At 59.1% G+C, this 22,411-nt stretch overlaps 1 protein-coding gene across 2 annotated transcripts; it reads right to left on the bottom strand.

The window, feature by feature from the left end:
- Nucleotides 1–1,784: 1,784 nt before the first annotated feature.
- On the bottom strand, nt 1,785–22,165 carry Miga2 (mitoguardin 2). Of its 2 annotated transcripts, XM_048344357.1 has the most exons (16): nt 22,094–22,165; nt 19,230–19,469; nt 18,273–18,483; nt 16,215–16,327; nt 15,215–15,332; nt 14,905–15,041; nt 10,777–10,894; nt 9,751–9,851; nt 9,280–9,395; nt 8,906–8,978; nt 8,542–8,628; nt 6,084–6,182; nt 5,618–5,752; nt 4,246–4,299; nt 3,497–3,613; nt 1,785–3,365 (listed from the first exon to the last, which is right to left on the bottom strand). In XM_048344357.1, the coding sequence occupies exons 2-16, from the start codon at nt 19,323–19,325 to the stop codon at nt 3,159–3,161; spliced, it is 1,782 nt and encodes a 593-aa protein (XP_048200314.1). In that variant the 5' UTR covers nt 19,326–19,469; nt 22,094–22,165; the 3' UTR covers nt 1,785–3,158. The 2 variants fall into 2 exon arrangements, with proteins under 2 accessions (XP_048200314.1, XP_048200323.1); XM_048344366.1 differs by lacking the exon at nt 22,094–22,165 and having other exon boundaries at nt 19,230–19,472.
- Between the last annotated feature and the right edge of the window lie 246 nt (nt 22,166–22,411).

The raw sequence follows: 22,411 nt of genomic DNA, 5'->3' as shown, positions 1-22,411 counted from the left end.
GGGCCCCGTCCTCGGGAAACTGCACGTGAGACTGTGGAACTTCGGGGGCAGACATGGCAGAAACACAAACCACCTCAATCGAGAAGCGACTTTCAGTTGTCAAAACCTCCGCTACAGCCGGGCGCTGGTGCCCTGCCTGCGGTCCTAACCACTCAGGATCTTCACTGGGGGCTGGAGGACTCAAGTTTGAGGCCAGTTGGGGGGCAGAAAAATCCACAAGACTGGACCGTCTCCAAAGTAACTAGAAAAAAGCAGCACTGGAGGCATGGCTCAAATGGTAGAGCACCAGCCAAGGATGCAAAGCCCACAAGTGCAAGATCACCAGTTCAAACACCAGCATGACCCAAACAAAACAAGTCAGCGCTTTCTGCTGGGGATGTGCCCTCCTGCCTAGGGCCGGGGCCCTGCCATGCCGCCCATCCTCACGCACGCAGCTGGCGGCTGGGCTCGGCCTGGTGGTCCCGGAATCTGGCAGAGGCCCGGAGGTCTTCCCAGACACAGGATTTGCTTTGAGGGAAGCGCTCAGACTGAGCCCTGGGGGCGGCACCGGTCCTGAGGACCAAACCTGTGAGCATGGAAGGAATGATAGCAATGGCTGTAAGTCCCAGATCAAGACCCAGGGCCTGCTCCTCTTGGCTCCTGTCCACGACACTCCCCCAGTGTGTGGGGCGACACCCAAGGGTCAGCAGCGAGGGAGCCAAGTGACCCTGGGCTGAGACGGGTCAAACCTGACCCAACATGGGCCCTGCTTTGTAAAAACCTTACACGTGAGCGCGTCCTTTGGTTGGGTGTGGGGCTTGAAGTCAGGGCCCGGGCGCTGTCCCTGAGCTCTTCAGCTCAAGACTAGAGCTCTACCACTTTGAGCCACTTCCAGTTTTCTGGTGGCTAACTGGAGACGAGTCACATGGACTTCTTAGCCCTGGATGGCCTTGAACCACAATCCTCCCATCTGTCTCCTGAGTAGTTAGGATTACAGGCGTGAGCCAGTGGCGCCCAGCTGCACATATTTCACAATGTGTATCTATATCTATATCCATATACACATATGAAACAAATGTTACTGATGGGCTGGGCATGTGGCCTAGTGGTATAGTGCTTGCCTTGTATACATGAAGCCCTGGGCTCCATTCCCCAGCACCACATATATAGAAAACGGCCAGAAGTGGCGCTGTGGCTCAAGTAGAGCAAAAAGAAGCCAGGGACGGTGCTCAAGCCCTGAGTCCAAGCCCCAGGACTGGCAAAAAAAAAAGTTTGACAAGAAATGTACTCACTACCTTACATACAAAACTGTAACCCCTCTGTATATCACCTTGACAATAGAAAACCAAACAAACGGAAAAGACCAGAAGCGGTGCTGCGGCTCAAGTAGACCGTTAGCCTTGAGCAAAAAGTCAGGGACAATGTACAAGCCCTGAGTTCAAACCTCCGGACTAGCACAAAGAAAAAAAGACCTGGTGGGCTGGTGTCTGCTCACCTGGGTCAAGTGATTACAAAAATGGCCTGAGTCTGTAAGCAGGCCTGGCCCAGTGCTGACAGATGTGGAAACTGACGCCTACCACGAGGGCAGCGGCTTCCCCTACAGGGCGCCGTGTGGATCACAGTGCAGGCTACCCCCGGCCTGTCTGTGCACCTTGCTGCGGGGGACACGCAGACCCCGGCCCGCTCCGCATGTCTCTCTCTGGCCTTTGTCCTTTGGGAGCCTCTACCCAGTGAGTGGAAACCCCCAGATCCGGCCGGGGAAGCCCACAGCCCAGGCCCCGAGGCCACTGCATGAGCGGAGGAAGGCCGTTTCAATGGTTTATTTGACTCGCAGCTGACGACGGACTTGGAAGCTGCAACAGACTGAGTGCTAGAGGCAGTGCATGGACATGTAAACAGGACAGAACAAAAATGCCCCTTCTGTGCCATCTGGGACAAGTCAGAGCTGTGGTCCAGGGTTACATTCAGAGCGTGGGGAAAAGTGCAAATGAATGGAATGTGGGGGTGGGGAGAGGGGCTGCTCCCTCCAGGCATCGGCCGTGCCGATGCCCACGGCTCCTCCAGCCTAGGGACCAGGCTCCGGGACCGGCCATGCCCAGCACCTCCCTCTCCTGAGTGGGTCCTCCTGCTGCCCGCAGACCTCTCCATTCCCGGGAGGGGGCCCTGTGCCAGGAGCTAGTGCTAGACCCCAGACAGGAAACACTGGAGTCTTCTGGAAGGAGCCGATCCTCCCGACAGTGTTAAGGCAGTAAAGAAAACCCCGTCTCACACAGAGACGGGGCCTGCAGGGCTGCCAGGACCCCTGCGGCAATGGGACAGGGTTAACAGGTCTGCAGGACTGGCGTGAGCCTCACGCTCCTGTACGGCTCCAGAGCGTTTGTGCGTGGCGTTGAAGGCAAAGTGCTGAGCACAGTTCTTGCTCTGTGAGGGTGGGCGTGGTTGGGCTGGGCGCATCCTCTGCCCTCCCTGGCTCTGGTCCCTACCCAGAGCCACCAATGGCAGCACAAGTGACAGGGGCCTCCGTGACCCCTGGCCAGAGCCCCCAGCTCCATGCCTAGCACCACCAGGGAGCTCCGGACACAGGGAGGGCACGGGGCACCCCCATCTTTGGTGGTGGCAGAGGTGGGGGGAGAAACAATGGTCTTTGGAAGGGCTTGAGGATGTGGGAGACAGTGCCCTGGCTTGGTGCTTCTGACTGTCAAGAGCTGGTCCCTGCCTCTGTCTTACCTCTGACATCCGGGGCCTGTGGTCACAGGTACCCCCGCCCCACAGGACCTGTCTGCACCCCCCTCTCCTTTGCCTTCACCTCCCCAGCCCCCTCGCCTGCAGCCTTGGGAGAGGTGTTAGGAGTTGTGGGGGTCCCACAGCTGAGGACCTGAGCTCTCCCCATCTCAGTTTTCCATACCACGTGCCTGCTTTTTTCTCGGCCAGGCCGGGGCAGCTCCAGCTTCCCCGCTACCTCAAGGGCAACAACGAGTGTACCCCGAGGGGCTCGGCAACTCTCCATGGATGTTTGCTCTCTGGGCCCTGGGGTTCCCGGATGAGGTGGGGAGCCCCATGGCTATGGCCCTGGGCCCCTGTGGCCCTTGGACACCAACTCCAAGGAAGGGGCAACCTTCTCACGGCCGCCCCGCATGAGCGAGGCCCAGGCCGTGGGCCATCCTCTCCCGTGCCTGCCTTTACTGCAGCTCCGCCACGGGCCCATTTTCCCGGGGCAGTGCCCCATTGAGGCCGACACTGCTGGCCGCCGGCACCCCCAGGTAGCCCAGCAGGATGTCGCTGCGGCGCCGGGACAGCTGTAGGATGTCTTCCGCCAGCGCGGGCACTGACGTGTACCGCACGTTGTCCAGGTCGAACATGTCCCTCAGGTAGTGCACGATCTGGTGCTGGGGGCACAGCAGGTGTTGGCGTGGGCTCCCCCGGGGACGCCCTCCAGACCCCACCCAGCCCGTTCTCAGCTGCCAGGGCCTGAACCCACCCTCCCCATCCACTGGCACCTCCGGGGGCTCCTGAGTACCTTGAAGAAAGCACAGACTTCGGCCAGTTGGGGCTTGGGGCCAAGGAAGCCGAAGGCCAGGACAGGGCTGACGTGCTCCGATACGGAGTAGAAATGGGAGATGAAGCCGTCGGGCACCTGGGGGTGAGTGGAAGCATGAAAGGTGGGGTCCAGGAGGGGGAGGGCTACCAGGCTGGGGGTGAGGGTGGGGAATCAATTGAAAGGCTCTTTTCTATCCCAGCTCCTTCCAAGCGACTGCAGCTTCCCCAGTCCAGTGCTTCAGAAAGCAGCCTGGGCGGCAGCTGAGGGGACTACACAAGAAGGCCCTGGGGAGGCTCAGCAAGGAAGTTTCCAGACACTGGCTGTGCACAGCACAGTCATACAGGTAAGACAGGGCGGTATCCGCAGCCTGGCGGGCAGGAGGAGGGGCTCCTCAGGCTCCCTGGGCACCCTGCCACCTCCACTCCTGTGCTTCCTTCTTGCCCCATGCCTCACCCCTCTGCTAAGTCCTGAATTGGGGTCGCCACCAGCCCTGGAGGCACAACACTGACCACTGTGACCCTTGGGGGGCTCCTAAGGAAGGAGGCGACAACACTGACCCCTGTGACCTTTGGAAGGAGGGTCAATGTGGGGATGGGAAGTGAAAAAGCCCTGGGGATACTAGGCCCTGAGAGCCCCGGGAGGCCTCCCTATAGCAGCCCCTTCCCTCCTCCGTGTAAGGGAGTCTTGGCCGTGCCCAGGCCCTGGCCTGGCTCTCTGTCGTTACTCACCATTAGGAGCCTCCTCTTGGCTTTCAGGACCGACCAGCACGCAGTGGCCAGGGCCTAAGGCAGAGATGAGAACCAGCCAGTGTCACAACAGGCCTGGCCTGGCCCTGTCTGGGACCAGGATCTTATCTGCAGCTCACTCTTGCCCAGGAAGAAAAATGGGGCTCACTACCTGAGCTCTGTTTCTCCCCTAAATCTGGAGTCAAGACACATTGCTTCCACTTGATTCTGGACTCTAATCCTTACTGCTACAGGTTTCTGGACTAAGTTTTTTTTTTTTTTTTTTTTTTTTTTGGCCAGTCCTGGGCCTTGGACTCAGCGCCTGAGCACTGTCCCTGGCTTCTTCCCGCTCAAGGCTAGCACTCTGCCACTTGAGTCACAGCGCCACTTCTGGCCGTTTTCTGTATATGTGGTGCTGGGGAATTGAACCTAGGGCCTCGTGTATCCGAGGCAGGCACTCTTGCCACTAGGCTATATCCCCAGCCCTCTGGACTAAGTATTGACCTTCTCTGAGCCTCAGTTTCCTCCTCTGAAAAATGGCCATGGGTGGTATCTCCTTCATCTGGGCTTATGGGGAAAACAGTGATGTCTGTAACCAGCCTCGCTGAACCCAGTCTAGTCAGGTTCTGTGACACACACCTGTAATCCTAACTGTTCGGGAGGCTGCGATCTGATGACATCTGACAATCACATTTTGAGGCCAGCTGGGTCAGGAAAAACCCATGAGACTCTTATCTCCAATGAACCACCAAAAAGCCAGAAGTGAACCTGCGGCCCAAGTGGCAAAGCAACAGCTTTGAGGGAAAAATTAAGAGATAGCACCGAGGCCCGAGTTTCCTATTTCGTTTTATTTTTAGTCTTGGGGTTTGAAGTCAGGGCCTGGGCGCTGTCCCTAAGCTCTTTTGCTCAAGGCTTACACTCTACCACTATAAGCCACAGCGCCGCTTCCAGTTTTCTGATGGTAACTGGAGATGAGTCTCATGGACTTTCCTGTCCAGCTGGGTTTGAACTGTGATCCTCAGATCTCAGCTCCTGAAGAAGCGAGGATTACAGTTGTGAGTCACTGTTGCCCGGCTGGTGGTTTTCCCTATTTCAGCTTACGTAATTGCACTGAATCAAAACTGGGCTAGCCTAATGCAATCACTGACCAAACAGGCCTGCCCAGGCGAAACACATGCACAGGAAACTCTCATGTGGAGAAACTCATGGAAGTGGGCATAAGGAAACTTGGGGCGTCTGGACTGAACCCCAGACCCAGTAGCCCCAGACTGTGAAGGCAGGTACAGACAGAAGCTGCCTGACAGAAGGATGCCCACCCTGGTGCCCACAGCAAGGATGGCAAGAAGGGGTGCAGGGAGGAAGGGGGGTGGCCCACCGTCTCCTTGAAGCTGTCCGACAGCCAGCGGTTCCGCAGAACAGCGAGCACGGAAGAGGGGGGGTTCTCCAGGTCCTCAAAGGCATCCATGAGGATGAAGTCGAGCACGATGTCGAAGAAGCTCATACACACCACCTACAGGGGGGCTGAGCCTGAATCCACACGCACGCAGAGGCCTCAGGGCCCCCGGGCCTGAGCCCACACGCACGCAGAGGCTTCGTTATCCCTGGGCCTGAGCCCGCATGCTCACTGGGACCTCATCTCCCCCTGTGCCTGAGCAGGAGGAGGCCTTATCTCCCCGTTTTACACTGGGGTGCAGCTGGGGTTGCGTCTCACACAGAGGCCTGGGACAGAACAGGAATCCAGGCTCTGAGCAGGGCCAGTGTCATCTCAGCTGCCTGGAAGCAGCGGAGCTCCGCAGCCCACCCCTTAGCCATGGCCCCAGTGGAGGGGACCAGGTACTCACCCCACGGCCCTCCAGCTCTAGCCGGGTGGTGGCCCAGGTCTCGGGCCGCAGTGCATAGCTCAGCATCTCCTCATAGCTCTCCAGAAAGCCTTTAGGACTCTGTGGAGAAAAACACAGCCTGTTCTGGTTGTGGGAGAGGCCCTGAGACCTGAGGGACAGGCTGGGCTGGGGCCTGGGGACAGGGCAAGGCAGAGCTGGAGCCTCGCCCCTGAAAGCACCCCCTGCCCACGCAGTGTGCCGTCCGGAGCACCTGGCGCAGCCGCCACGGCTAAGGCTGGCTTAGGTACGGAGCACCTGCCGCCTGCCAGGAATGGATGAAGTCCACTCTGGCGCTATGAGGGCTACCAACAGCCAGGGGGCAAAGAACCAAATCTCTGCAACCTTGCACCTCTGGAGCAAGAAGGCAACTGCAGCCCTGCGTTCACCCGGCCCGGATGGCACCAGCCCAGTGCTCAGTATCTGGGCACTCGATCAGCGGTGCAGGAGTGGAGCAGTTAGGGTTGAGACTCGGAGGTAAGACACTCGTCTGGCATGCAGGTGTGGCTAAGTTGCCATGGAGACCCACCTTCTCTCCCCCACCAACCACGTCCCCACCCCACCCCCACCCCCACCCCCAGGGCTCAGACAGGTTTTAGGACTGGCTCACCAGCATAGTGAGGAAATGGCCCAATTCTAGAACTCCAGAGACTGGGCACTACCCACAGAGCTAGCATCTGCCAGGTGGGGCCTATCTGGGCTCCACTTGCCTAGGGACTCCTAGCGGGACTTGGCACAGGCTCTGGTGTTTGGGAGCTCCACTCCGTGTGTGCGCGCATGCGCGTATGTATTGGTACTGGGGCTTGACATCAGGGTCTGGGTGCTCTCCTTTAGCATTTTCCTTCAAGGCTGCACTCTACCACTTGAGCCACACTTCCACGTTCAGGCACAGGAGGAGCCGGGCCAAGCCTGCCCCTCATCTCCCCTGCTCAGTGCCCTGGGCAGGCTGTTCCCTCCACGGCATTTGTTTACCCATCTGCCAGGCATAGGAGCAACTGGAGGTAAACTGAGGTATAGCACAGAGCTCACCGCGGGGCAAAGGCGCTGGGCAAGTGAGTCCCCAACCACCCGCACCAGCACCCTCTCCTCTCAGAGAACGGACCCATCTACAGCTACTTTCTCACTCTCTTGCAGGGGTATTTCACAGTACAGTCATTTCAGTTAAAAAGAGAAGCGTCGGAAGTGGCGCTGTGGCTCAAGGGGTAGAGCGCTAGCCTTGAGCACGAAGAGGCTCAGCACCCAGGCCCTGAGTTCATAGCTATGAAACGTTTCCGTCCAGGACAGTGCAATCCTTCAACTCCCCGTCATCCTAGGATTACAGGCATGAGCGGGGGAGTGCCGGGCTTTTCAGATGCGATTTGTAGAAGGATTACCAAGCATGTGAAGAGAAAAGACTCAGACAGGAGAGAACTGTACCAAATCCATTAAAAAAAAAACCAAAAAACCACACACACAGTGGCCAAGAAACTGGAAAAATGATGGCACTTTGCCCACAATCAAAGCTCCATAAAGCAATGGGTAAAACAACAAGGACTTCAGGTTACTGACACAGGCACGACGCAAGGCCCTCAGAACCCAAGTGCCAAGGCCTCTCAGAGGCGGGACCGGCGAGCTCCAGTCCCCAGAATGAGCTGCTGCGGCTTGACCTGGCAGGGCCCCGTGGGGGGGTGTGAGGACGCCCTCGGCAATCACTCTGCGTGCGTCCTCCCGTGTGGAGATAGATGAGCCAGGGGGCGGGCTGCAGGGAGGGCGCAGGAGCGGGGACCGTGTCCAAGGGGCACAGCGTCCCCGGGGCCGGTGGGCTGCTGCGGGGAGCAGGGGCACAGGGGGGCTCTCACGGCTGCACTGTGGAGTTGCTGATTGTATACCACTGTGCGTGTTGGAATCGGAAGTAAACGTCAGCCCCGACCTCTCGCTTTTCACAGTTGGTCGGGGAGCCTCGTCCAGGGGAATAACCTCAGGGCTCATTCTCGCTTTTGTTTTCTTAAGATAGATTTCAGGTCTATACGCCCAAACTGTACATTTCTTCTACATCTATTTTCTTTTATTTTGTGTGTGTATGCATGTGTGTGTGTACACGCAAGCGTACGTGGCAGTACTAGGCCTTGACCTCAGGGCTTGGGTGCTGTCCCTGGGCTTTTTGGCTCAAGGCTGGTGCTTTCCTACTTGAGCCACACAGCTCCACCTCCGGCTTTTTCGTGGTTAATTGGAGATAAGAGTCTCATGGACTGTCTTGCCTGGCCTGGCTTCAAACCATGATCATCAGCTCTCAGCCTCCCGAGTAGCCAGAATTACAGATGTGAACCACTGGTATTTGACTCTTACACAATCTTTTGAACTTCAGGGGGAAAAAGAGAGAAAGAAAGCAAACCAGCAGACTAGAATGAAAGGGTGTGAGGGTTGGGGACCTGCCCTCAGCTACCTTCTCAGCTCTGGTCATCAGGCCGGCCACCATCTGCCGGCCCACCTCCCCGAAGAACAGCTGGTTGCTCTTGTCCTCCAGAAGCCCCTACGGAATGAAGGACAGCAGGTGAGGAGCGGCCAGCCTCCCAGGGCCTGCAGAGAGCGAAGGCAACGGGCTGGCCAGGGGGTCATCTGCCGGGGGGGGGGGGGGGCGCAGCGGCGTTGGGTTTGGTGGTGGAAGGAGCCACAGGCCCGCCACCCCTGGGTATGGTCATCCCTTCCCCATCGTCTGCCACGGGGGTGGGGGGGAGCCACAGGCCCGCCACCCCCCAGTGTGCTCATCCCTGCCCCTCCCCACCCCACGCGGCCTGGGCGGCGCTCACCTCGAAGGCCTGCCGTACGCAGTGCAGCTTGGCCAGGAAGTCCTGGTCACTGAAGCAGCCCAGCAGCTCTGTCCTGCGGGGAGCGGCAGCGTCACCCCACCGGCCCTGCCCCGCAAAGCCCCAGCCCAGCCCGGCCCTGCCTCAGTCAGGCAGGGGACCTCTGGGTGGGGCCCCCCGGGTCCTGGGCACTGGGTGCAGGTGGCAGGCCTGGTCCCAAGAGCTGGGCTGACACGGACGTCTGCCTCCTTTAACCACTACCAGTCGTCAACCCTCGCTGACGAAGGGCCAAAATGGCCACACTGCTCAGCGCAGGGGCCCTGCCCGCTCACCGCCGCGCTCACCCGGCCTCCTGCTCCTCCCTCTGCACCGCTCACCTGAGCGTCCGGCAGGTCACCTGGCCCTCCTTCACCAGCTGCAGGGCCTCCTCATAGGCGGCGGCCGGCCTGGACAGGGGGATGGGAAAATCCCTAACCTGCAGGGACTCAAAGAGCTGGGGGGGGGGGGGAGGCCTGTGAGCAGCGCCCCAGGGGGCCAGGGCACCTGCCCTCCCCACCCACACACCCTCCCCGTGGCCCTGCCGTAAACGGCCTGCTGGGTTCAAGGTCCACCTTGGACCTCAACACCGCCCCCTCCAGGGGCACATCCCCAAATGGTCGCTCTGTCTCCCCATGCTGGGGGACAACGTGTCCCCCCCCGCCCCCCGCAACAGCAGGAAGCAAGGCCGTGCCACGCACCCCGCGGGCTGGAGGAACGGATATGGGTGGACCCACAGGCCCCGCCTGGTCAGCTTCCCCGGCCTCTAGTGCTGCCCCGGTACCCCGGCTCACCGCCCCGCAAGAAGTCACCTCGGTGGCGGAGAAGAAGGAGTCCTCGGAGGTCAGACTGTCCTCGTCGTCGGCACGCAGGCGCAGCGAGCCCTCGGTCAGGGGCAGCATGAGGGTCCTCTCTACAACAGAGCCCAGCTGAGCCCCCACGAGAGCCGACGGGAAGCCGGGCACCCGGCGCTGCCGCCCGCCCACAGAGGCTCCGCCGGGACGGGAGGGCGGGGGCTGCAGGGCCCGCGGCAGGCCGGGAGGCGGCACGGGCAGGCGCGCGTGCTCACTGCGGCCGCAGGCTGAGGTCTGGCGCCGGGAGGGGGCCGTGCGTGGTGGCTCCGGGAGATTCTCGAGCCGCCCGCCCGCCCGGCCTGGCCGTCCCTGCCTGCCCGGGTCTTCAGGGCTGGGACCTTGGAGGCCTGTGGCCTGTGCCAGAGGAAGGGGGCCTCCGGCAGGCAGAGCCGCACCGCAGCCAGGCGGGGGGACACCACCTGGGCCGGGGAGCCTGGCCGACCTCTCTGAACCCGAGTGTCCTACTGGGAGCCGCCGAGGGTGATGCCGGGGCGACGCGTGCCCCGGGAAGCTCGAGGAGGGGTGCCGTGCCACGCACAAGGGCTTGGCACACTTCAGGCACCGGGAGGGCACTGGCCCGGCGCTCAGCGGGCTGCTCGCTTCAGCTGTGCCACCTCCTGTCACCTCCCCGGGACAATGAAGGGACACCCAGTCTCGGCCTTCCGGCCTGCTTTGGGCTAATCACTGTGTGAGCCAGCCCATCCTTCATCCACCCCCGGGCATCGGCAGGACGAGGACTCACCAAAGCCCCCGAAGAGACACTGGGGAGGTGCAAACACCTAAGCCCTGCGGCTGGCACCCAAGGGGCAGGAGCCGGCAACGCCCAGGCCTCATCCTGGCTCTACTCCTGCCTGCCATGTTTACTGAAATGCCTCAGCGTCCTGATCTTGCAAACGACCTGGAGAGTATGATCCGTCTGCAGCCCCGGGCCCCGGGCCCCAGGCACCGGCTCTCCCCTCCCCAGCTCCCGGCAGAGCCGCTCACCGAGGTCCAGCAGCATGCTGTCCGAGGGGAAGGTAGACCCGAACTCTTCCTGCAGGTGGTAGGCCCGGTGCAGCAGGGACTCCAGCTTCTCTGCAAACTCCCTGCGCTGAGATTCCGGCTGTGGCGAGAGCAATCAGCTCAGCCCACCGAGCTCCCGTGCTACAAGCAAACACTCGTAGAAAAGAAAGGCCGAAGCTGGGAGGAAGCTGGGAGCCGGTGGCTCACACCTGTCATCCTACCTACTCAGGAGGCTGAGATCTGAGGGTTGAGGTTCAAAGCCAGCCTAGGCAGGAAGGCCTGTGAGACTCTTATCTCCAATAAACTACTCAAAAACCCGGAAGCGGTGCTGTGGCTCAAAGTAGTGGAGTACTAGCTATGAGCAAAAAAGAGTGCAGGGACAACACCCAGGCCCTGAGTTCAAGCCCCACAACTGATAAAAAAAAAAAAAAAAACCAAAGAAAGAAACACTAAACACCTCAGCAACCATCTATGTCATCTGCATGTTGTTTAAATGGTCAGATTTGGTGGGGTGGGGGTCTTGTTCTTGCTAGACTCTACCACTTGAGCCACACTGCTGACGGACTCTCTGAAAGTTGTTTTTATTTATTTATTCCTTGCCAGTCCTGGGGCTTGGACTCGGGGTCTGTTACACTGTCCCTGAGCTTCTTTTGCTCAAGGCTAGCACTCTGCCACTTGAGCCACAGCGCCACGTCCAGCCTCTTCTCCATATGTGGTACTGAGGAATGGGTTTCATGCATGCTAGGCAGGCACTCTACCACTAAGCCACATCCCAGCCCACTGACAGGTATTTCTAGAATGAGGTTTTGGCTTTACACCTACTTGAACTCACAGTCTCCATGCTGTCTGTTAGCTTTACTCATGGAAGGTGCTTTATTGCTCGAGCCACAGCTCCACTTCAGGCTCTTTGCTGGTTAATTGGCTAGTCTCACAGACTTTTTGCATAGGCTGGTTTCAAATCACAACCCTCAGATCTCAGCCACTAAGTAGCTAGGATTATGGGCATGGGCCACAGGCGCCCGGTTTTACCCACTGGTTGAGATGGAGTTTTGCAAACTTTTTTGTTTTGTTTGGCCTGGGCTGATCTGAAATGATGTCTTAATCCCAAGTAGCTAGGATTACACTTCTGAGCCACCGGTACCTTGGCTTTTTGATGTGATCTCTAAAAAACATTTGTTTTGGCTTGGTCTCTTTTTTTTGTTTTGGGAGGGGGGGAAGTAGGAGGAGATGGTTACTAAGGTTTAAACTCACGTCTTGAGCTTGCTGGACAGGTGCCCCAGTACTTGAGCCACACTCCTTGAAAGCAAAGCTGTGAGATCCACAAGTAATGGAGTTTGGAAGGCCATTCTCCCAACAAAAATCATGAGGGCTGGGAATGTGGCCTAGTGGTAGGGCGCTTGCCTAGCATGCACAAAGCCCTGGGTTCCATTCCTCAGCACCACATACACAGAAAAAGCCAGAAGTGACGCTGTGGCTCAAGTGGTAGAGTTCTTGCTAGCTTGAGCAGAAAGGAGCCACGAACAGGACTCAGGCCCTGAGTTCTAAACCCCAGGGATGGCAAAAACAAAACAAACAAAAAGCCTCTCAGAATGCTGGGTGTGGGCTAATTTGGCCCTAAACTGCCTGGGACCCTGGGGGTAGACTAAGGCTTATGCAAAGTCTAAGTTGTTTACTGTTTACCTCTAGTTCCCAAGATAAAGAAGTCATTTATCACTTGCATACAAAATACTGTCTTGTGTGGGCGCTTGTGCCTTACTTTCTGCACACAGTTCCTTGTACACAATGAAAACCTTAGTTAATAGAACTTGGGATCTGAAGCTGGAGATAGGCTTCCACCGCCCAGTCTCCATTACTGCCTTGTCCCTGTCACAGCGAGTTGCAACACCCCAAGTTCTTTCGTTTCACATGAGGGCCTATCTAGCCTAGACTAGCCTCAAACTTGAGTCCTCCTGCTTTAGCCTCCTAAGTGCTAGGACTACAGGTATGCACCCCCATAACTTAGCTTCTAGAAAACTTTAAATGCAACAGGAGTTGCTCCACAGCTGAGAACAGCCAGGTTCAGACCTGGGCACCAGCCGATTCTCCGCGCGCTCAGATGAGCCGTCACCCTCCTTCCTCAACAGAAACCAGCGCCCACCTCCAAGGGTGTCAGGAAACACTTCAAGCAGGAAAGGGACACAGCTCCCTGTGCACTGGTGACGGCTTCTGCCTAAAGAGGACCACCTTGCAGCTCCCAGCGAGCTGACTGTGGTCCTGAAATGTGTGACCCTCCCCGCCCCGCCCCCCCCGCCCCCCCCCGCGCCTGGGAAAGCCGTTCCCCAGCCCCAGAGCAGGCCCAGGTGCCGCGGGAGCCGACCTGACTAGCTTCCACCAAGGCTGCTGCACCTGTGATAACTGGACCCTAGGGAGGAGACGGGGGCAGTCGGGCTGAGGCTGGGAGGAGACGGGGCAGCCATCACTGAGGCTGGCCCAGGACTCTAGGACCAAGGAGCGTGCTGCTCAGCCTGGAGGTGCCCCCCCGCCCCCACCCTCTGCAAGGAAAGGACACTGCGATCCTCCTTCAGAGAGGAAACTCAAGGCGGTAAAGCGACCCGGGCTTCTGGCAAGAGCTTGGGAGAGCAGACACCGGGGCCTGGGCCACAGGCCACTCTGCTTCTCATGGCTGGCAGAATCTGGCAGCTCTAGCAGATGTCTGCCATCTTTTTCTCTGTGAAATGACTCTGTGTTAGGCAGATGTTTCTTAGATGTGACAAAGGAAACACAGATAATGAGCTGGGCGTGGTGGTGCACACCGGTAATCCCAGCTACTCCACAGGCTGAGAGGGGAGGTTGTTGTGACAAGGCAGCAAAGGGCATAAAATGAGAGACCCGTCTCAATCAGTAAAAAGCGGGGTGGGGTTGTGTGTGCCTGTCATCTCATTCCAGCTACTAGGAGTAAAAAGGATTATAGCTGGGCTGGGAATATGGTCTAGTGGCAAGAGTGCTTGCCCCGTATACATGAAGCCCTGGTTTCGATTCCTCAGCACCACATATATAGAAAAAAAAAAAGGCCAGAGGTGGCGCTGTGGCTCAAGTGGCAGAGTGCTAGCCTTGAGCAAAAAGAAGCCAGGGATAGTGCTCAGGCCCTGAGTGCAAGCCCCAGGACTGGCAAAAAATAAAAATAAAATAAAAAAAGGATTATAGCCAAGCACCCATGGTGACTCACACCTGTCATCCTAGCTACTCAAGAGGCTGAGATCTGAGGATCACAGTTCAAAGCCAGTCCACACAGTCAAGTCCCAGAGACCAGAGGCTATTCGTGCACAAGGCTTCCCTCGCAGAAAAGTCCCAGAGACTCCTCCCACCCAGAGCTGTCAGTGTGCAGTGAAGTCCCAGAGACTCCTCCCACCCAGAGCTGTCAGTGTGCAGTGAAGTCCCAGAGACTCCTCCCACCCACAGGCTGTCAGTGTGCAGTGAAGTCCCAGAGACTCCTCCCACCCAAGAGCCGCCAGTATACCCGGCTCGGCTTGGTAGCTCGCCCCACTAACGACAGTCACGTCCCTTGCTGCCTTTCCTGCTCCTTAGGGACCACTTCATGGACCACTTCAGCAAACATCCACCCAGGACAGAGGCTGGGTGAGATTTTTACAGAAATGTTTAGTTTCAGCCTAAATGTTCCCTTCAGGACAGAGAAATGAGTACTCGCTCTAGAGAAAACTCGGCTGGTGCCCAGGAAATGTATCCGGAAAAAAACCCGACAAAGGCCTGAGATGCCATCACCTGTGAACAGAGGGTTTCCCCCTCCCCTTTCCTTCTCCCACCCCCTCGCCCTCCCCCTTCAGCCTTCTTCTACCCCTCCCTCCCCCTCATCTTTCTCCCCTCCCCCTCCCCTTTCATCCTTTTCTCACCCCCCCCCACACTTTTCTTACTTGCTCTTCCTCCCATTCTAGTGCCAGGACGGCCAGCAGCAGAGCTGGTAAGATCTGCCTACTATCAGCTCTGCTTACCGAGCAACTGCCACCCCCAGACCCGGTGCTCAGCGTGTTATGTCAACGACTGTATCTGAATACAGACCCCCCCCACCCCCCACCCCCCACTGAATGTGGCCTGCCCCCTCCCGACCCCGCCTACCTCAGACAGTGCCTCCGACTCGATCTCCAGGTTCCGGAGGTTGTCCCCCGGTGTGGGGGTACTGCTGCCATCCCCCCTCTGGCCCACAGTCAGCGCCTGCTCCCACTTCTGCAGGGCCTCCTCAAACAGCTCCATGCCTGAACACCGGCGACAGAAGGGAGAGTCGGCAGCCTGGCCCCGGGGCAGTCACGGAGGGACAGGAGCCGGCGGGCGGGGGGTTGGGTCCTGGGTGCCCCTGTGGGGCTGACACCTCTGCCCAGGGTCAGTGGAGGCCCCCCTGATGCCACCCTCCGGCCGCCCCGGGGCCCACCTTGCACATAGAGGCTCTCGGCACTGCCGTCCGTGGCGGGCACTGACTCTTCCATCGCCCGGGCCTCCCACGGTCCCGAGCACGCAGCTGTGGGGCTGGAGGAGTTCACCACCACCATCTGGGGGCCGGGCACAGGGACAAGGCCAGGGCATGAGCCTCCCGCGAGTCCCGGCGGAGTCCCGACCTGCCCAGCCATCCCGAGCTGCCCCTCACCCCCCCACTCAGTGCTGGAGCTCTGGCCCCCCAGGCAAGAACCATCTCTCGCTCTCCCCTGGGGTCCCAGGCCCCCGTGTGCTCAGAGCTGTAGCTCACTTCTTTTTTTTTTTTTGCCAGTCCTGGGCCTTGAACTCATGGCCTGAGCACTGTCCCTGGCTTCTTTCTGCTCAAGGCTAGCACTCTGCCACTTGAGCCACAGCACCACTTGTGGCCGTTTTCTATATATGTGGTGCTGGGGAATGGAACCCAGGGCTTCACGTATACGAGGCAAGCACTCTTGCCACTAGGCCATATTCCCAGCCCTGCAGCTCTCTTCTTGCTGAATACATTTTTTCTTTAAAAATTTTGTGCTGGTTCTAAGGTTTGAACTCAACGCCTGGGCGCTGTCCCTTCGCTTTTTCACTCAAGGCTGGTGCTCTGCCACTTGAGTGACATTTCCACTCCTGGCTTTGTGCTGGCTCACCGGACAGAGAAGTTTAATGGCCTTCTCTGCCCTTCCTGGTTTTGAACTGTGACCCTCAGATCTCAGTCCCCGAGCAGCTGGGGTCACAGGCACGAAACTAGGCTTCCAGCGGCGACATGGATTTTTTTTTTAATGACGTGACCAAACCAAAGCCTCATTCCCTGCCTCACTCGGCTCCAGATCCCGCGCCCACGGCTCGGCAGGGGCTGGCAGCAGGGACTGCACAGGTAGGCTCCTCTCCCCGCCCCTTTCCCACCGCCTCCCCGATGCTTGTGTGCCACCCCGGTGCCGGGGCGCGCTGCCCCGCCCACCGCCGCTCACCGAGGCCAGGCTGTGGGAGGAGCCCGAGCGCTTGCTGGGCTCGATGGAGGAAATGCCGCTCAGCGTGTCGTTGCTTTTGCTGCTGGGACTCTGGACCCTGCGGCTGGAGTAGCCTGTGAAGGACAGGGGCAGGTCAGGGGGTGTGCCTCCCCCCAGCCCTCCTGCCCCCCACCTCAACCTCCACCGGTGCAGCACAGGCCCCGGAGGGCGGCGCAGGGACACGGGCAGGCCCTCCGCAGGCCCTGCTCACCCTACACAGCGACCGGAGCTGAGCACCCACGAACAGCGCTCTTCCCAAAACACAGCTGAGACAAGGGGAAAAAAATAGAGAGAGAAGGGGCTGGGAATGTGGCCTAGTGGTTGAGTGCTCACCTCGTATACGTGAAGCCCTGGGTTCAATTCCTCAGCACCACATATATAGAAAAGGCCAGAAGTGGCACTGTGGCTCAAGTGGCAGAGTGCTAGCCTTGAGCGGGAAGAAGCCAGGGACAGTGCTCAGGCCCTGAGTCCAAGCCCCAGGACTGGCAAAGCAAAAAATAGTGAGAGAAGACTTTTTTGTGTGTGCCAGTGCTGGGGCTTGAACTCAGGGCCTGGGCGCTGTGTCTGCGCTTTTTGCCTGAGGTTGGCACTCTACCCCTTGAGCTATAGCTCCACTTCTGGCTTTTTTGGTGGTTAATTGGAGATAAGAATCTCATAGACTTTCCTGCTGGGGCTGGCTCTGAGCTGTGATTCTCAGATCTCAGCCCCCAGAGTAGCCAAGATTACAGGCTGAGCCACGTGTGCTCAGCTTACAGAACTTTCAAATGAGGACAGAAAACAGGTTTCTCCTGACGAGATAGGTGTGACCAACAGCTGTCACAGGATCACCAGGGGCTTCAGGGGTTTTCCAAAACCAGGCCAGTCAGCCACAGAACAGATGGGTGGCTGCCAGGACTGGGAGAGAGGAGATGGGGGTGGGGGTGGGGCGCAGGGGGCTGACAAGGCAACCACAAGGTCATCCATCAGGGAGTGACCGAATAAGCCCTGCATGTGTCAGAGTGTGCACTGAAAAAGGGCGAATCTACTAGCAAAGTAATCCTTTGTTGTTGTTGTTGTTGTGTGTGTGTGTGTGTGTGTGTGTGTGTGTGTGTGCCATTACAGGTACTTGAACTCAGCGTCTCATGCTGTCACTTGGCATTTTCTGCTCAAGGCTGGTGCTCTATCACTGAATCACGCCTCTAGTCTGGAATTTTGCTGCCTGATTGGAGATAGAATCTCAGACTTTTTTTGTTTTTGTCAGTCCTGGGGCTTGGACTCATCAGGTCCTGGGCACTGTTCCTGAGCTTCTTGTACTCAGGGCTAGCGCTCTACCACTTGAGCCCACAGCGCCACTTCCAGCCTTTTCTGTGTATGTGGTGCTGAGGAATCGAACCCAGGGCTTCATGCATGCTAGGCAAACACTCTACCACTAAGCCACGTTCCCAGCCCAATCCCAATCTCAGGCTTTTTTGCTCAGGCTGGCTTTACTGCTCGATCCTCAGACCTCGAGGATCTACCTCCTTAGCAGTGAGGATCACAGGGATGAGGCACCGGCGCCTGGCTCCTTCATTTTTTTTTAAATGAGCAAATGGGAGAGACGGTTTAGTGGGAAAACCATAGCACCATCTCTGTTCCTGAGCCTCGGGGAGCCTCCCCCTTGACATGGGGGCCAGGCCTGCCCCCACACCTCCTTGTGGTAGAGTGCTCGCCTCCTATACATGAAGCTCTGGGTTTGATTCCTCAGCACCACATAGATAGAAAAAGCCGGAAGTGGCGCTGTGGCTCAAGTGGCAGAGTGCTAGCCTTGAGCAAAAAAAAGAAGCCGGGGACGGTGCTCAGGCCCTGAGTTCAAGCCCCAGGACTGGCAAAAAAAAAAAAAAAAAAAATCTCAGGTAAGAGAACACCCAGAACCGGTACCCAGGCAGCCATATCATCTGGCTCTCATCCCGCCAAGCCCTAACAATGGCTTCAGGAAGGGGCGGGACTCAGGGGAGGGGAACTGGGCTGGACTAGGCCGGCAGCTGAGCTGACGTCCCCTACCTTTCTTGACGGACGGGAGCTTGCGGGCCATGAGGACGGGCAGGGGCACCGTGCCCAGCTGCTCGCCCCCCACCTCGGGGCCCACCTGTTTCTTCTTCCGCCGGCGCCTCTTCAGCTGGTGGGCAGCCAGGGCCAAGGCCACGGTCCCCAGAGCTGTGGCAAAGAGGACCTTCCGCAGGCCCGGCGTCAGGCGCAGCTGGGAGAAGGCAGACTGGGAGAGAGAGGGCGGGCCGTGTCAGACCAGCCCAGGACCCGTGGTGGAGTCAAAGGCCGCCGGCGCTGGAGAGGGGACCCCTCCCCACCTGCCTCTCTGGAACATGACCACAGAGTTGCAACGCCAGCACAGGGCGGTGCGGGAAGCCTGCACCACAGGCACGCATGCAGCATTCGCGGTGACAGGCAGCGCGCTCAGGCCCTGGGCCCAAGTCCCGGGACGGGGGCGGGGGTGGGGGTGGAGTTCAAATGGTACAGCACTAGCCTCGAGCAAAAAGAAGCTCAAACACAGCACCCAAACCCTTAGCTCAAGCCCAAGGATTGGCACAAAGAGAGAGAGAGAAATGATCACGGCGCCAGAGAAACCTCCAGCCCAGGTGTGCTGGTCCCCATTTGTCAGTGATCAACGCTGACGGAAGTGGATGCATCTGCTCACCTGGTCACTGCGTTTGATTACACCCCAGGATGCCCCACTCACCATCTGCTGCGGGGCTCGGGGTGCCGGGTGGGGCTGTGTCCCATGGGACCCCAACACACTCCAAGAGCTCAGGCTGTCAGAGAAGGCTAAGACTGCCCTCTCCCATGGACTGGAGAAACTAGAGGTCACACAGCCTTGAGGCCAAGACCAGGCGTGGGGCCCTAGACTCATGGTCAGATCTTTGGACAGCGGTGACAACGTTCAGTGTTTGTTGAACCAGAGAGGTAAATCAAGGACAGGACCCCCCAACAGACCCCAATCCTTACCTGCCCAAACGTTGTGTACAGGAACACGGGAATCTCAGCCACTGTCATGGCCAGGGCTTGGATCATGGACATGCCCTCGGTCCGCTGGAACGCCATGGCAGTACCCACACCCCAGGCAAGGGCCCTCAGGGCCGAGAGTGTCCACAAAGAACGTCTTCAGCTGGTTGCTGGCCGAGTTCCAGGCACGGTCTGCACCCCGGCAGGGCAGAGCCATACATACCAGAAAGTTCCTCCACAGCACTGTAAGACAGATGACCAGGTTAGACACAAGAATGCACCGAGACGCAAACCAGAGCGCCCTCAGGTGAGCACAAAGCCTGAATCTGGAAACCAAGGCCTAGAGTCAGGCCTCAGTCTACCACACCTGAGCCCCACAGCCACACACCCACTGTGAGCCCAGGCTTGGAAGACAGTAGCTCTGGAATACCGGCCCCAAGGGGACCCAGGGCCTGGGAGACAAAAAGGTCCCCCTCCAACTCAGAGCTAGCTGCTAGACTTCTCAGCCCTCCCCCACCAACGTTGTTGTTGTTCCCAGGACTGAAAATCTGGACATGGGCTCTGTCCCTGAGTTTTTCTGCTCAAGGGTAGCGCTCTACCACTTTGAGCCACAGCTCCACTCCTGGATTTTTGGTCGTTGAATGGAGATATGGGTGCCATGGACTTGGCTTGGAATAGTAACCCGCGATCTCAGCCCCCTGAGGAGTTAGGACTGCAGGTGTGGGCCTCCTGCGCTGGGCTCTTTCTCGGGTCTTGCACCCCACCCCACAGGCCACGTGCTAAACAGTTCTCAGGTTCCAGACAGAATCGTCACACCACTCTCCCCTCCTGCGAAGCCAAGTTGGACCCACATCCTGTGGACTAGACTCGGAAAATCTTCTCCAATCACCACTACCACATGGACCTGTAACCTTCCTTGCTACCCTCCTTTCACTGAATCCCAGTGACTCTGAGAAGCAGATGTTCTGTGTTCTTCCTCCCCCAGGCTGCCCCCGCCTTCCCGTGAAAACTTCCAGTCTCGGGAAGGCTAAATCCGGAATCCCAAGTCACGTGACTGATAGGTGGTGTAATCAGGGTCTAGATCAAGGTCTCTGGGACTCTAGATTCCGTTCAATGCAACCCCTGTGCTACGTTGGACCTGGGGAAGGCAGTGCAGCCTCAGGAGCTCCCAGAGCGCGAGGTCAGCTTTCTCCCACGTCCTGAGTTCCCTACAGCCCACCCCAAGACCAGGGTCTTGATCACCTCTGAGATCCCAACAGCAGCACTACACCCCATGGTGCCTTCAAGGTCTCCTAAGGGCCTCCAATGGGAGGCACACACAGCCCAGGGCTGACCCTGTTTCCTTGGGATGACAGCCAAAGTCACTGAGCCAGCACTAGAAACAGCGTCTGCCCGACGAGTGGGAAGGGCGGAAGGTCCTATCAGTTCAGCCCTAGGCGGAGGGGGTGGAGGTGGGGGGGCAGGGAGGGGTAGTAGGATAATGTTCTAGGACTAAGGAAACTGCCATGTTGTCAAGGGTACTCAGACATCCTGCTAGGAGGGCCCTCTCTGAGCTGTGCCGGTGCCCTCCAGTGCCTCTCCTCCTGACCCCAGCCGGGCTTGGCTTGTGGAAAAGAAAAAACATCAGAGACCTATACCCACCTCCCCCAACCCCCTTAGGCTCTTAGGACAGGCCAACTGGCTCTGTGCTAGGGCGTTGAGTCCAGTCACACACACACACACACACACACACACACACACACACACACACACATCACCATCACCATAGTTGATCTCGAGGATGGAGAAACTGAGGCTCAAGATGAACAACCTCACCCAAGGTCACACGTGTGACCTTCCCCCGCCCCCCAAGGCTGTAGTGTGCGCTTCTTGTCTACTATCTGCCACTACTGTCATTATTCCTGGTGCCACCCCTGCCTTTGGGACGCTGAACTTCTGAGAAGTCCACGTGTATTAGAGAATGACATGCAGGTACAGACTGAGGCCTGGCCTTGGCCTTCGTCAGAGAATCTAGATACCTTTGAGTGTCCCCAGCAAGAGCAAGGTGACAACACTTGCCCCCCACCCCACATACACCCACTTCTCGGAAAGGAAGGGTTCCAATCCAGCCTATCCGTCCATGCCTTGTCCCCAGGGCACACCTCACGCTCTGAGGAAAGAAGCCCCCCACTTCTTCCCTACATTGAAAACATGGCACAGCGCGATGCCACTTCCAGTGCTGGACAGGGTCTGTCCCCCTCTGGGCAGCCACCTTTCCACAGTCCTGGGCATGACCACCTCCACCGCAGGCGCTTACCACACTCCCGCCTCCCGCGCAAGCTTTCCACCCAGGCACCTCTGCCCTAGATAGCCGCCTCTGGCCGGGGCGCCACCCCCACCCCACCTGCAGGGTCCCCCCCGCCTCCTCGCCCTCGGCCCGGCCGTCCGGCTCGCCGCCCCGCGGACCCCGGGGCCGGGCCGGGGCTCGGGGCAGCGATCTCCGGATTGGCTCGTTCCTGCCCCACCTCCCCGTGCGGCCCGGGCCAGGCCCCCCGCGCTCGGCCCGTCCGGGGAACAGCCTCGGGGACCGTCCCGCAGCCCCCCCCCGCACGCCGGCCCGGGCCTCCCGCACCCCCCCCCCCCCGCCCCGCTACGGCCCGCCGCGTGCCGGGCCCGGGCTGCTGCTCCTCCCGCGCCGGGGCCGCTCTCGTTCGACCCCCAGGCAAGGTGCTCGCGCCGTCCCCCCGCCCCCCCGTTCCAGCCCGGGCATCGTTCCGACCCCCAGGGGTCCGCACACCTGCGCTCTCCGCGCCCCCCAACCCCACGCCAGTGCTCCGCGCGGGACCGGCCCTCGCCGGGCGGCCTCAACCCCGGCCGGCCGCACTCACCCGGGAGCCCATGGCTGCGGAAGGGCAGCGTCTCCTTCCCCGGCAGCGCCGCAACCAAACATCCTGACGCCGGGGGGGGGCGTGGCCTCCGGGCGGGCCACCGCCGCGCGGGCCAATGAGCGTGGCCAGACCCTTCCGCGCCGACAGGGCCCGCGGCCAATGTGGGCGGTCACGTGGCAGTATTGATACCGCCGCTCCCGCCCCCCACGCCCCGCCCCGTAAGTGCGGTTGAGGTGCGGAAGTGCTCTTTCCTTTCCTTCCATTGGCCCTCAGGCTTAGATTGACAGGCGGCTGAGGGCAGCCGGCTGGTGTTCTAGG

This window comes from Perognathus longimembris, chromosome 1 (genome assembly GCF_023159225.1).
Source record: "Perognathus longimembris pacificus isolate PPM17 chromosome 1, ASM2315922v1, whole genome shotgun sequence".
Classification (NCBI taxonomy): domain Eukaryota; kingdom Metazoa; phylum Chordata; class Mammalia; order Rodentia; family Heteromyidae; genus Perognathus; species Perognathus longimembris.
The sequence above is the reverse complement of the archived record's forward strand: the minus strand, read 5'-3'. Positions and strand labels throughout refer to the sequence as shown.